This window comes from Pogona vitticeps, chromosome 4 (genome assembly GCF_051106095.1).
Source record: "Pogona vitticeps strain Pit_001003342236 chromosome 4, PviZW2.1, whole genome shotgun sequence".
In the NCBI taxonomy this organism is placed as follows: Eukaryota; Metazoa; Chordata; class Lepidosauria; order Squamata; family Agamidae; genus Pogona; species Pogona vitticeps.
The window spans coordinates 210,304,849-210,318,745 of record NC_135786.1 but is presented as its reverse complement, the minus strand read 5'-3'; the positions used below and the strand labels follow the sequence as shown (position 1 = coordinate 210,318,745).

The window sequence follows — 13,897 nt, the reverse complement described above, 5'->3', positions numbered from 1 at the left end:
GCAGGAACCTTATCAGGGGTTTGGAAGGCTTCAGCTCTTTGCTCCCTAGTGAAATTTTAATCCTAAATACATATGCACCCTGCTCTACAGTCCCCTCTCCATCATATTTTCAAAAAAAACATTCACACAATGATGCAATGTGCTTAAGGCAACTGGCTGAAATGGTTTTATAAAATATATTCAGGTACTTTTTTATCAAAAGTATACCTAATGTATTGTAATCCAGGGAGCGCAGGGATTATTTTCTTTCATACTTAAATGGAATAGACTAGGGCTATAGAATCTTCATACAATACTATCCCTTTGTTATCATCATGTGGATAAATTGATACGAGTATTTCTATAAACCATTTTCTCTCTTTTCACAAACAGGTATTAGATATTAACAATCTTGCACAGTACAAGAAGAACATCATGGCCTTGTCTGATGGAGGAAAACTTTATCGAACAGAACTTGCTCTTATTCTCTGTGCTGGGGAAAACTAGATCTGTTTGATCACATCTAACTTTACTAGTGATATACCTTTAAAAGAAAACAAAACAAATAACAATAACTGTGCACTATAAGGGAGTAGGCTTTACTTTCTTTTATACCTTGTAAATTTAAAACTGCATGTAGATAATTAGCCAGGATATGTGGCTCATTCTTTTCAGCTTGTTTCTATACTGTTTGTAATGTACAGTTTTTGTAACTATAAGATCGATAAAGAGGATGTCTATGTTTGGGTCAGTCTGTCGATTCATTTACAAACAAAAATAACATCCCGCAAATGGTTATGCCTTCATGGAAAGTGCTGGAAGATTATTTTAATACTCAGCTAATACTGTTTCAAACTTTTCCTGTCCTTTGAGAATTGCTGCTACAGCAATAATGGTGGCTATTCATTAAACCGGCCTTTCTGACCATGATAGAGAGAATCACAAGTTCAGAATAACAGAATAGTTGTCAACACAAGAGTACTTTAGACAGAAGTGGGCAGAGTGTGGTAGTCCAGGTAGACTGCAGTTTCTATCATTCCTCACCATGGGCTGTGCTGCCTAAGACAACACATGAGGAGAAACTCATGGGCTATGTTGGCTAAATGGAGAAGCACACCTTACCTACCACTGACCGTTGACATGTCTGGCTGGCTGGCTTGTGGGAATGTCATCCGAAGGGGAAAGCACAATAGATTTCGGTGACACATGTGAGCAGGAAAGAGAGGATGGACAGGCTTCACTATGGTCTGCATTCCAGATGGCACTGCTGCCTGCTGGCTCGGTCAGTTGATTACAGGGAAACCCTTCCTAAGAGATGGAGGGGATGCATAGATATTGGGTATCATAGCGTGTATGGAAATAGAACTCCATTTGAATGTTGAGCATAACCTGCGACATATTTGCCCCAAGAACTGGCCAATCCCCCACTGATGAGTTATTTGAAGCAGCTGAGGAAAGTTCAGTAAGCAAATCTATTACTTGGGCACTACATTATGTGCAGTGTTTCAACTAAAGGGGGAGAGATTTAGGGTTCATGGCATATAAGCAGAAATATTAGAAAACTTAGCAGTGCTATGGCTTACTTTCATAGAGTTAATGCCCACTCTATCATTAACTTCACAGATATCCAGTGCCCCTTCCTTTACACACTAAAGTGATAGGTACCTCAGCATACGGAGGCAAAGAATTTCATGAGGAGCCTTTAAGCTACTGTTGTAGCCAAGCAAATGCAACAGCGTCTTTTACTGGACAACCTGTATGCTTATAAACAAAAGAATACAATAAACTAAAGGGAAGCAGAATAATTCAGATACCAATTGGCCTCGTACTATACTTTAACCTTTTGCTTTAATGACTGCTGCTATGTCAGAGAGATACAACAATTCATTTTCTAAAACTATTTCCACACTTTGCAGAATATTCTCATTCTTGCAAACTGCTGTTTTTACATCATTCTGTGTAATCTGTAATTAAATTTAATATACTAAGACTACCGGTGTCCAGTTTGTCTACTTCCTATATTCTTTTAGTAGGTAATTAAAAAATAACCCACATTTGTACAGATTGATGAACAACAAGGTTAACCTCATATTGAACCAGAATAATTTGGTCACAGCCAAATACTTGCCATTTCTATTCAATGTCATTTAAACAGACCCTCTTTTTCATGAAGGCAGTTCATAAATTGGTTGAAATTTACAGCACATATTCACCAGAAGCAACATTGTTCCTCTGTGTCTCCTCAGCTGGGAGTTAGCTGCACAGAACATAGCAAACATTTCATTCTAAGTACGTAAACAAATACAGAACCAAACAGTATATTCCATTCAGTTGTAGGGCTCAGTTGCTCCTAGATTGCATTGGATTGTGCCCAGGGACAATGGGCACAGAGGCTACACAGGATAATTTTGAGAGGTATTGACCTACATGGGCTGTTTAAGTGCCTCCTGGAAGAAGTCAGAGGTACAGGAATGACTGTATGGACATTTTAAAATGATAACTTGTAGAAATAAAACATGGGTCTGGTTCAGTTTGGGAACATTGTTTTTTTCTGGATGACAGCTTTCAGAATTCTTAAACCGGCATGGGTAGGATGGTAGGGATGTTCTGGCAGTTGTGGCAATGACATAAATAAAAATTAAAAGTTTCCAAATGCTAATCTAATTTCAGAAAATAGTTTTGGAGGAACTCAACCCTGTAGAGTTCAGTTCCTTTATCATGGTACTGCATTAAATCAGTACAATTCCTTCACAACCAGAGATAGGTCTATATTTTGCATTAATGTAAGAGGGAAACCAACTGTGGACCTTCATGTTGATTTAAATGGAGATGTCACTACTTAACATTTTTGTATGAACATGCCTAAGCTAATTTCATTACTTTGAAAAACACAGAAGGCTGTTTTCTAGCTAGGGTGCTGATTTTATGCTAACGTATGAAGGCTATAATTCATTTCACAAAGTTACAAAAGGCCTCCAAGAAGCAAGTGCCTTGTGTTTCACATCTGATCATTTGCACTAAATTGAGCATTCTTTGGGAAAAATAAAGCTTTAAAAATTAAGGGGCATAGTGAGCTCAGATGGCATTTATTTTGGACCATTTCAGTTCAAGCACAGTGATTAAAATGATTTAATTCTTCACTTTCTGTCACCTCTGATTTCTCTATGCAATGTAAAATATGAGTTATGTATTTTAAGAGAGGAACAGTAATTTGCATTATCAGCCTAGAGACATAATTATGAATTACAAAATGATTAAAACTTAGATTGCAAATGAAACAATTTGATTGTCTTTTCATACTTAAGCACAAAGCTAAAGGGAAATCTTTTTTGCCATAAATGACTGTAACGTAACATTCTTGCTTGTTAAATTGATTTACACCGGTGACATGCTTAAATTGTTCCAACAATTTGTTTTTGTTTTTAATCTTTTTGCATCAAAAATGCTTTGGGTTACCCTATCGATTTTGCTAGGGCACGTCAATGTCACCCAAAAAAACTGGTAATTTTGTTCTGTATGTTACCTAAATTTAAAATCCTCTTGGTAGAATTTTGTGTTGTGCAGGTAAGATGATGTCATTATCCAGCAATCAAGATAGTTAATTCAAACTAACTGAAAGCTTTCTACCCCTTGCTTTCAGGCTCAGAGTCTTCCTAGGCATCCTTCTGCCCTGGGAAAGGCTTTGCGATCCTTGGAAAGTGGAGGGGAGGGAGCCTTGGGAGAGGGCCTTTCATAGACGAACAATGGCCATCCAACTGCCAGTTATTTTTGGATATTAGAGGCTTCCCCCTGTCCTAAGGCTCTCAACGGCTTCCCCAGAGCAAAAGAGAGTCCCAGGAAGCTTTGAAACCTGATGGAGGGAACAGGAAGCCTTAAATTAAATTACGTGCAGTTGCCAGATGATGACATAATCCAATTTACATAGCGTATTCTACACCAAGAAGATTCCGGCCATAGGTTATCAGAAAAATTCAAAGTTAGGTCATTTGTACATTCCTTCCTCAGACCAATAGAATAACTGTTGATTATGGGCACACAGCAAACCTGGTACGTACATCTTTAGAAAGGAATCTGAGTTTGGTGGGAGCTTTGTCTGCATCACTGAATCTAATTATTAAAGAATAGCTCCCAATGAACAAAATAGGGAGAAACACAAATGGGATTACATTTAACAGGCTTTCTCAGACACCATAGTCCAATCACCAGACAGCCCATATTGGTTTGTTGAGGGGGTTATGGTGATTATGCTTATTTATTTCCTGCCTGTCCTCTAATGATCCTAGGGTAGTGTGTGTTCCTCCTTCCCACTGTATCCTCACAACAACTCTTCACATTACATCAGTGTAAGCAAGTGTATCTGGGCCACCACTGAAGCTGAGTCTCTTGAGTCTACCATTCTAGACATGACTGTGCTGGCTTCCGTAACTAAAAAAGAGGGTCCTTAACTTAATCCACATGCCCCACTTGTTCCGTAAGCATTGTCCCACTAAATGTTTATGAACTCCATCTAAGAAGACAGTCACAAAAGATTAGTTAGGCTCCTTTTGCTTCTGCTTGTACTTCAGATGTTAGGAATCTCAGTTTGCTAAGGGGGAGGAGCTCTCTTTCTGAAACCTGGAAGAGTTATGTTAGAATGGATGGCAATGACATAGACAGAATAATGGTTTTACCAGGTAGATTGATTGATTGATTAAATTTGTATATTGCCCAATTAGTGTTCGGCACTATTCTGAGTGGTTTACATCAAAAGTAAAATGAATATCAAAGAAATCTTAAATAATGTAGTAAGAGGTATACACCACATACAAACAAATAAGACAACAACCAACTAGTAAATCAAAGAAAAACCAAGCAAAGGCCATCAGGAAGCATGAAAATGGCCAATCCATGAAACATTAGGAGCGAATGCTTTCAAAGGCTTCAGTAAATAGCCTTGTTTTGATAATCCTCTAAAAAGGCTGTAAGGGAGGAAGGCAGATACAGCTCTGCTGGGGTTCCATTCCAAAGGGATGGGGCCATCTCCAAGAAGGCTCTGTTTCTAGTAGATGACTCCCTGGCCTCCTTCTGAGTGGTAACATTGAACAAGCATGGCTTGAGAGGATTGGGTGATGCAGGCAGGTGTTTTTAGGGAAAGACGCTCAGTAGCAAGGTCCCAAACTGTGAAGGGCTTTGTAAGCATGAACTAACATCCTAAATCTGGCCTGGTACAACACAGGCAGCTAGTGCAGGTGGCCCAGAACTGGAAAAATGTGGCTGAACTTATTCACATTTGACAACAGCCTGACTGCCACATTCTGCTTCTGTTGAAGTTTCTGGGTGAGCTTCATGGGAGAAGACAATTTCATTGTGGAATTGTCTCGTTCTATATTGCAGGAAGTGCCATGCTTTATAAAGCAGGTCTTCAGCTGGTTGGCAAATAGCAAAAAATACCAACAAATGACTCAAACTTTACATTGTAGATGTCATTACAAGAGGAATTCATCTTAACATGATTTTTATCATTTGTATTATTAAAGTTGCATTTGTTATCAAACACATTTTGTAAAGCTGGTTGAGCTCAGATTTCTGCTGATCAAGACTTACCAGTTCAGTGGCTATGTTAGTTAGGAAGGAATCCATAATTAAGTGCCTAAATATAATTGCCCCAATTTTTCAGCTGCTATGTGGCTGCAAATCCCATTATAACAAGCAGAGGGGCCTGGGCTAAAAATATTTGCAAATCAGGTCAAGGCAGGTCAAATACCATTATATTTTACTTAATTTTATGGTTACAAATTAAATTGCAAAGACACAAATTATGCTATGTTAGATAGTAGATTTCAGCTCATTACAGTACATGAAAGCAGAATCTCCAGCTACAGGAAGAATGCAGAATGCAGTCTGGAAAAGAGAGACACAAAATACTGCTTCCTGATGGAAAAGAAGGGAATGCCAGTTGGCTCAGCAATGAGAGATGGGCTTCAGAAGAGATAATCAATTTGGTCCAATGTCATTTGTGCCTCCAGTCCATTAATTCATGAGCTTTCTGTTGACTTGCACCAAAATAGGTATTTTTGTTGTTGCATTTCACCATAGCCATGAAACTTGGGACACACAATCGGCCCTATAGAGAGAAGTAATCCTGCCAAAATTCAGACAGCTAGCTTCAGGGGTTTGTGCCCTAAACACTTTTGTAGTTTTCTCTTTTGCCCCATCTAAGTCCATTTGTGCTGTCAATTGACACAGACCTATTACAAATTGCTCTGCATAAGGCCAATTAGAGTAGTAATCAAGCTGTGACTGACTCCAGTGGATTTTGTGAACTTATTTTCAAATTTTTGTACCACGGAATTATGCCAATACCAAATCAGGATGGCAGATCTTTTCTTGAGTTCCTTTTGGTTAAGCATCAAAGCGTGCATATTGTTTCCAAATCAGTGAGATGGGATGTCAAACTATTGTGCAAAATCTGCAACACCTTCAAGGATTCACAAGGAAAACCTGATTTGACTGCAGTTTTATTCTTCTATATTTTGGTTCCACCTAGTGGCCATTTCTGCCTAAGATCTTGTAACAATATTGACTGGAATAAATGCAGTATATTGTAACTCTTTAGGTATCTGGCTGTGGAACTAGAGGTTGGTAGTTTGATTTTCCACTGCGCCTCCTGGAAGAAAATCCAGCCCGTATAGCCTTGGGCAAGCTGAACAGTGCAAGGGTGCCCCCAAAAGAAGGGAACAGTAAATCACTTCTGAGTATTGCCTACCTGGAAAATCCTGAAAAGGGTCACCATAAATTGGACTCAACTTGACAGCATACAATTATTATTCTTATTATTACCCTCAATTTGCAGATTTCCACAATATTTCTTAAACATTTTGAACTTCAGCCTTGCTTCTGAACTTTGCAATGTTTCTGGGGCTCAATATGCCCATCGCAGAACTGCTAGATAGCTCAGTGGGTTAGGTTTCTGTCTGCAGAGACAGAGGTTGGGAGTTTGTTTCCCCACTGTGCCTCTTTGAAAGAAGCTGGACTTGATGATCCATAGGGTCCCTTCCAGCTCTGCAGTTCTAATGTGATTATCCTTATGTGTTCTGATTTAAAAGGGTTCTTGTATGTGTTCTGTATTAAGTGTTCTTGTATGGGGACGTGGTGGTGCTGCGGGCTAAACCGCAGAAGCCTGTGCTGCAGGGTCGGAAGACCAACAGTCGTAAGATCGAATCCACGCAACGGAGTGAGCTCCTGTCGCTTTGTCCCAGCTCCTTGCCAACCTAGCAGTTCGAAAGCATGTAAATGCAAGTTGAGAAATAGGTACCATCTCAGCGGGAAGGTAAAACGGCATTCCCTAGTCACATTGGCCTCATGACAATGGAAAACTGTCTTCAGACAAGCAGTGGCTGTACGGCTTGAAAAACGGGATGAGCACCGCCCCTAGAGTCAGACATGACTGGACTAAAAATGTCAAGGGGAACCTTTACCTTTATGCACATGCAGATTTGTGGATTGGGATGCAATTCCAACAAGAAAGGATGGGGAAATTCTTCTTTTTCATTCCTCACAAACTGAGAAACAAAGAAATATACAGAGTATCTGATCTTCAAATACAGGACAGATTAGGGCTTTATATTAGCTTTAAATTCCCAATCAAAGAGGTCTTATTTGTATGAAGGCTGCATCAAAGTAGAACAGGCAGGTTCAGTTCAAGATGATTCAGTCTCACATGCCAAATAGGTGTAATCAGGAAGGGAAAGAGAAGAGTTGAACTTTACTCACTGGCAGCTTTAACATGCAATCTGAAGCACATGTCATATGAATATGTTTACCCACAATTAAAAGTGAGAATCAGAAACTGTCCACTGTTGGGGTGTTGTATCAATGCATTCCTCACATGACACTTCCCGGAATTTTGTTCCCCTAAAGAACCACATATTACGTTCCAAAGCTACCCCGCTTCTTCTGTAACAGATGGTTGTGATGATTGACAAACTTTACCTGTTGGAATAGCAGGTTTAATTTAGTTCATGATTCCTTAATTTGCCCCTGCCCCCACTAAAAAAAAAAAAAAACCTTCAGGAGCCCATAGATCTTTTCTACTTTACAGTTAAATAAAATAAAATAATTCAATACAACACATATCAAATTAACAGTTAGATCAAAAGTTATCCTGAAGTGCTGGCTAGCGCAGTGGTTTAGGTATCTGGCTGCAGAGTCCAGAAGTTCTCCACTGTGCCTCCTTCAGAGGACCTGGGCTTGATGATCCAGCTCTGCGGTTCTAAGATTATTATTTATATACTGAGATCTCTAGCAATTCTATTTGATGCAGAACGACCATTCAAAGATCGAAATCATCAGAAGATAATTCCTTTACAACACAGGGTGTGTACTTTTCAGTTCCACAAAATTCACTATTAAGATGTGCAACGAATGATGACACAACTCTCTTAAAATACTGTGTGCGGATGTGTGCTATATTAGAACAAAAGTGCTATTAAATACTGTAAAAAAATCAGGTCCAAAGCACCAGAGAAGATAAGTAAAACATCTTAGATCAAAGGGCAAACTATTGCTAAAAACATAAATAAAGCCTGGACACAGCAATCCAGTTATGATGGAGAAAGTACGAATGCTGGATACTCTGCACACTGACATCAAGCAGGAAACCATTGACCTTCTGTCATTTGTCATCAAGTATTCTTAACTAGTTGGGATTCTTCACTCTCCAATTTAAGAAAACATTTTCATTTTCCAAGAGCAGACATAACATTTTAACATGCGGTATAAACTTCACTAGATAGCTTAATGGTTTACTGTAGGTATCTGGATGCAAGCCGGATGTTGGGATTTCCTTCCCCACTGTGCCTCCTGGGAGAAGAGCCCATCTGTGTGGCCTTCAGCAAGCTATATAATCCCAAGGCAGAAGAAAAAGGTAAACCACTTCTGTATATTCTCTACCTAGAATGGTCACTGGACATCAAAATCAACTTGATGGTATGCAATTATTATTATTATAATCTTCCATAACTGTTACTGGAAATGACAGCTAAAGATTTGGCTGGTTAGATTTAGTTCAAATCAAGGTAGTAGGTGTACTATTCAATTAGCACATGTATTATTTTGTCAACATTTCATTATCATCTCAACAAATGGCCCATGTTATCACTGTAACTCATCAATGACTTGACGAGGATCACAGATAAGATGGCTGCTATATTTTTGCCTGGTGCAAATACAAGGTGAAAGATGTAATGCTATTCCTCCCTCCCTTCTTCCCACACACATTTTAACTGATGCTTTGGATTAGATGAACTGCCTGGAACAATGACACTTCCCTTGAGAACTTCCAATTCTAAAATCAGAACTCGAGCTAGGAAGCCTCTTTTTTATTGTGGGTTGTTAATCAAAATCACAGGACATGGTGCAATACAACACTGTATCCCAGAATAATTTTTTAGAAATCAATGTTTTATTATCAAAACACCTGACATTGTGATTCATGTAAATTAAATGCACTATTTTATCTTTCAAAAAACACACTGCACTTTTATTATTGTTACTGTTAACTTGAATGAATAGAAAAATCCAAAACACAGTAATTTTGGAAAGACTTTTCCGTAAAAAGTATAGGTCAAAGAAGTGAGAAAGACAGCAAGGATGAGGCTTCCCTCACTGGAGCACTGTCTGTCATAGACCTGCAAAGTAGAATGAAAGAAGAAAGCATGGTTAGAACAGCTCAAAGGGGGGGTGCAGGATAGGCACACTGAGGAAAGGGAATCCAATACCCTGGTGTCAGACTTAAGGGGGATGGGTATTGGAGAAGGAGAAGGAAAAAGAGCAGGAAACCAGAAGAAGAAGACAGAGACCTGGGAGGCAGGGCAAGGGGAAGCTATAAAAAGGGATGAGCCCTTGCCTCTGGGGTGGGAATATATATGGACAAAGGAACCCTGGACAGATGGATGGGAGAAAAACAGAGTTCCTCGCAAGGAGACAGATTACAGGAGAAAATCCTCCATTCCGGTTCGTCTTTCTTAGAAAGAGAGGCTAAGGAGTGGCGGAGAAAGCTGAAGGAAAAGAGAGAGAAAGTTGAGGCAGAAAGATAGGCGAGGACAGGATGGAGGATTCTGGAGATGAGAATGGAGAAGAAAAGGGATGGCAAGTACTGGATACCCAGTGGGACGAGATTCCCAGAGATGACACTGTGTCCCTGTTGCCAGGTTCGCCGACCCCCACTTTGAAGCACTGGACGTCCACTTATCTCCCAGGACCCTGGAATACTAGTTATAACAACCCATTTGTTATGGATGAAAGGAAACCCCTGCTGGCCACATTGGCTGAAGAAGATATGAATTCAGATACAATTGAAGACACTGGTTTATTTGTTAAGAGCACAATAAATGTTCCTTTGTTAGAAAAGAAATCTGCATCTGAACCATTCCTTTTGAACAAGCCAGAGTTGGCCCCCACACGAACCGAACCCTCACAGAAGTTATGAGCCTTTTGTTTTCCTTATCATTTCTTCCATTTTTTTCCACTCTTCATTGGTAACCTAGCAAAGAAAGTAAATTTAGTTGAGAGATTGAATTCTACATTTCTTTGTTTACACTACATTTAAATACATTTAAATATAATGACCTTCAAAGGTAAACACTTTAAAATCCCATTGATATCAAAAGAAAAGGAGGCACTTATACTGCAATACGATTCACTGAAAGCAATCGGCCTAAAAAGCTCTATGAGTATAATTCTCTTGATTTCTGACATTGAAATGTGAGTGGAGATGCTTGTGCAGGCAGAAATGGCCTTTCCTGTGCACCAGGAGGTATCAGGAGGCTCAGGAGCACCTGGGAATTTGAGAAAGTACAAAACTCTTTGGGGAAAAAATGATGGGTGGAGGTGAATGAGGATGAAGTCAAAACAACTTACTGAGGACTAGATGTGCTCAGGGATATGCAATGCTGACTTACAATTGGAGAAGAATGAAAAACAAGGAGAGGGGAGGGTAACAGAATGGAGTATCTAGAGGATAAGATGCTTGAATGTACAGAATACCAAAGGGGAACATTCAACACCAAAACATGGTGTGATCTTTACCTTCTGTAGGTAATTAAACTCTCCAGCCATAGACACATATTCACCACCATCCATTCTGATGGCCTGAAATGTTAATGAATTTTTCAGTAAAACTATTCCAGCAACAGTTCAAACTAGTTCAATTTAGCATGGATTTTAATCAATATGCTAATAAAATGCAGTACAGTCAAATACAGAAAGTACCTTTAAAGCCCTGACATTACCTTCGTTGAACAGAGCTACATTAAGCTCAAAATATCTCTCATCACTTAAGATGAGAAATTCTTTTTAAAAGTACCCTGTTTCCCTGAAAGTAAGACCTAATCTGAAAATAAGCCCTAGTATGATTTTTCAGGATGCTTGTAATATAAGCCCTACCCCAAAAATAAGCCTTGGTGAAGTGAAACCCCGCCCTCCACCATTGTACAGCATTGTGCAGCAACCAGAAGATGACATGACTGTAAAATAAAACATCCCCTGAAAATAAGCCCTAATGCGTTTTTCGGAGCAAAAATTAATATAAGAACCTGTCTTATTTTCGGGGAAACATGGTAGCTAAATTTATCTGTTAGACCTAGATTGCACTTTTATCCCCACAACGGGACTCTGGAGTGACTTCCTATGCATTTGCATTAAGTCCACTTAGCCCCACAGAAAATATGACTCTAAGTTGCCTTAAAAGGGAGCAGGCTGAAATGGCTTGAAGAATGAAGTTTTCTTCATCAGTAGCATTGTATGTCAGGCACAAGTATCTACTCAGAGTTATAACTTACGGCTCCGTTAATCCAACTTGCATAATCACTACAGAGGTAGGTGGCCAGGTTTGCAATTTCTTCCACAGTTCCCAGGCGACCACAAGGAATTCTTTCGATCATTTTTTTCTCAAATTCACCTGTTGGGTCAAGACGGCTGAATGCTCCCTGAAGAAAAATATTGAGAAAACTATCATAAGCCCCCTATAAAAATATTCCATGAAATCTTCAAGATAACATACATCAGGGCAACTAACCAGTTCAAAACCCTGGACTTTAACATTTTAACTGGGGTGGGGCAGTGATGGTTAGACAGCCATGGATATGATCATCGTCATCTTGGAACTGCAAAGCTGGAAGGGGCTCTATGTATCATCAAGTCTAGCTCCTGCCAAGGAGGCACAGTGAGTAATGGGTTCCCAGTCTCTGGCTCCACATCCAGACACCTAAACCCCTGATTCAGATAAGAAGCAGACAAGGCAGTGTAAACATTCCTTTGGTTACACTACACTTAAATATGCAAATCCATGCTTCAGAACTGCTTCTGCACTTCTGGTTTGGAAGGAAGGCAACAACACAGATCTTGCTGTATGATGAAGAAAAGAAGTACATTAGGGTACTTCCAGTTTGACATTTTCATCTCACGTCACTGTACCATCATAACTCCAAGGTATAAAGTGGAGCTTGCCTCTGCTTCCCTAAGGTAAATCCATTAAAATAATAATAATAAAGGATGCTGCAGTAACCAGCACAACTTTGTCACAAAATGCCAGGACATCAATTCCCGTGTCACTGATGCCACCATCTCCTACTGTGTTCTCTGATAACACAAATATATAAGAAGTCTGTGTATTGCAGAACAGGAGTGTTTCAAGCAGTGTATAGAATGTTTTTGAAAATGGAAAAAAATCCCGCTGTTTTTTCTGAAACAATTTGTATTTCCCATATTCATTCTTTTCAAACAATAAATTAGCAAAAAGAAAACAATGCCAGTACAGCAGGGCTACCACGTCCACAGGATCAGTACTTATGACTTCATTTATCCGCTGGCTGAATATATTTAATAATTTCCCTCCTAGAAATGCATATTTCCAAGATGTATTACCAGAGCTGGCCACTAGAGAGACTCTGCTATGTGAAGGGTTTACTATTATCTGCTGTTTGTGGCATCTGCAGTAGGTCTTGGAATGTATCCCCCAGTATCCTACTGTACATTACTAGGCAGCTTGGCTGATTTCAATCTATATTGTTTTTGAAGACTGTTTTCCTAAGGCATGTGTTACAGGGTAAAGACATGGTTTTATTCATTTGTAAATGGGGTTAAAGTTAAAACTACAAATTCATATAATAATTCAAACCAAAACACAAGTTATGAATCCAGCTGATCGAACAGAGTATATAAAAACTAAACTTAAAATCCTACTTTTGCTTCAGATCCCACAATTTATGCAGCACTAAAATTATGTTCTACTTTCAGTAAAGGGCAGTGCCGCCTTCTCCCCTAAATCTCCTTCCTCTGCACCACTTAGGAGGACTAACTAGAGATAGTCACACTGCTCTCTTAGTGTTAGCTGATTAACATACCAGGCAACATGTGCCCCTAAGCACATTCTTGGATCACAACTCTCACAATCCCTTACTACTTGCTATGCTGGCCAGGGCAAAGGGAAGTTGCAGCCCAACATCTGGAAGGCTACTGGCTGCTCATTTCGGCTTCTTCAGATAAAATATAAAATTATTTTTGAGAGTGTAGCCAGAAAAAAAAGTAGTTGACACTCAGAACATCTGTTATCAAGAGTGCAATCTCAAACGAGCTATACTTACATCATTAAACCTGAAGTTAGATAATGATGGACAAAGATGCTTTGATGTTGCATTGAAATCAATGAGATCTACCTCTGAAGCAATTATATTTGGCCCTTGAGAATCAGTCATTCAAGTCAAGCAGATGTCAAAACCGATTCCTTAATGGCTAAAAATGTACTGTACCTTTGTTTTTATTGGACCTGGCTGAATCACATTAAATCTCATGCCGTATTTACCCCATTCGGCTGCAAGAGACCTAGAAATTCATTACAAGACTTTATTAAGTATTTCACATGTAAGTAAAACTAGAAAGC

General features: G+C 39.3%; 2 protein-coding genes across 2 annotated transcripts in view; one reads left to right on the top strand and one right to left on the bottom strand.

Moving 5' to 3' along the window:
- Nucleotides 1–1,969, top strand: part of CALB1 (calbindin 1) — a 30,882-nt gene extending 28,913 nt beyond the window's left edge. Inside the window, exon 11 of the mRNA XM_020813809.3 lies at nucleotides 373–1,969. Coding sequence (XP_020669468.2) covers nucleotides 373–486 — 114 coding nt within the window. The 3' untranslated portion in view covers nucleotides 487–1,969. The remainder of the gene's footprint in view (nucleotides 1–372) is intronic.
- Nucleotides 1,970–10,308: 8,339 nt separating this feature from the next.
- DECR1 (2,4-dienoyl-CoA reductase 1) overlaps nucleotides 10,309–13,897 on the bottom strand; it is a 16,561-nt gene continuing 12,972 nt past the window's right edge. The window contains exons 7-10 of the mRNA XM_072999096.2: nucleotides 13,767–13,839; nucleotides 11,799–11,945; nucleotides 11,047–11,109; nucleotides 10,309–10,501 (exon numbers count right to left, since the gene is read on the bottom strand). Coding sequence (XP_072855197.2) covers nucleotides 10,442–10,501; nucleotides 11,047–11,109; nucleotides 11,799–11,945; nucleotides 13,767–13,839 — 343 coding nt within the window. The 3' untranslated portion in view covers nucleotides 10,309–10,441. The remainder of the gene's footprint in view (nucleotides 10,502–11,046; nucleotides 11,110–11,798; nucleotides 11,946–13,766; nucleotides 13,840–13,897) is intronic.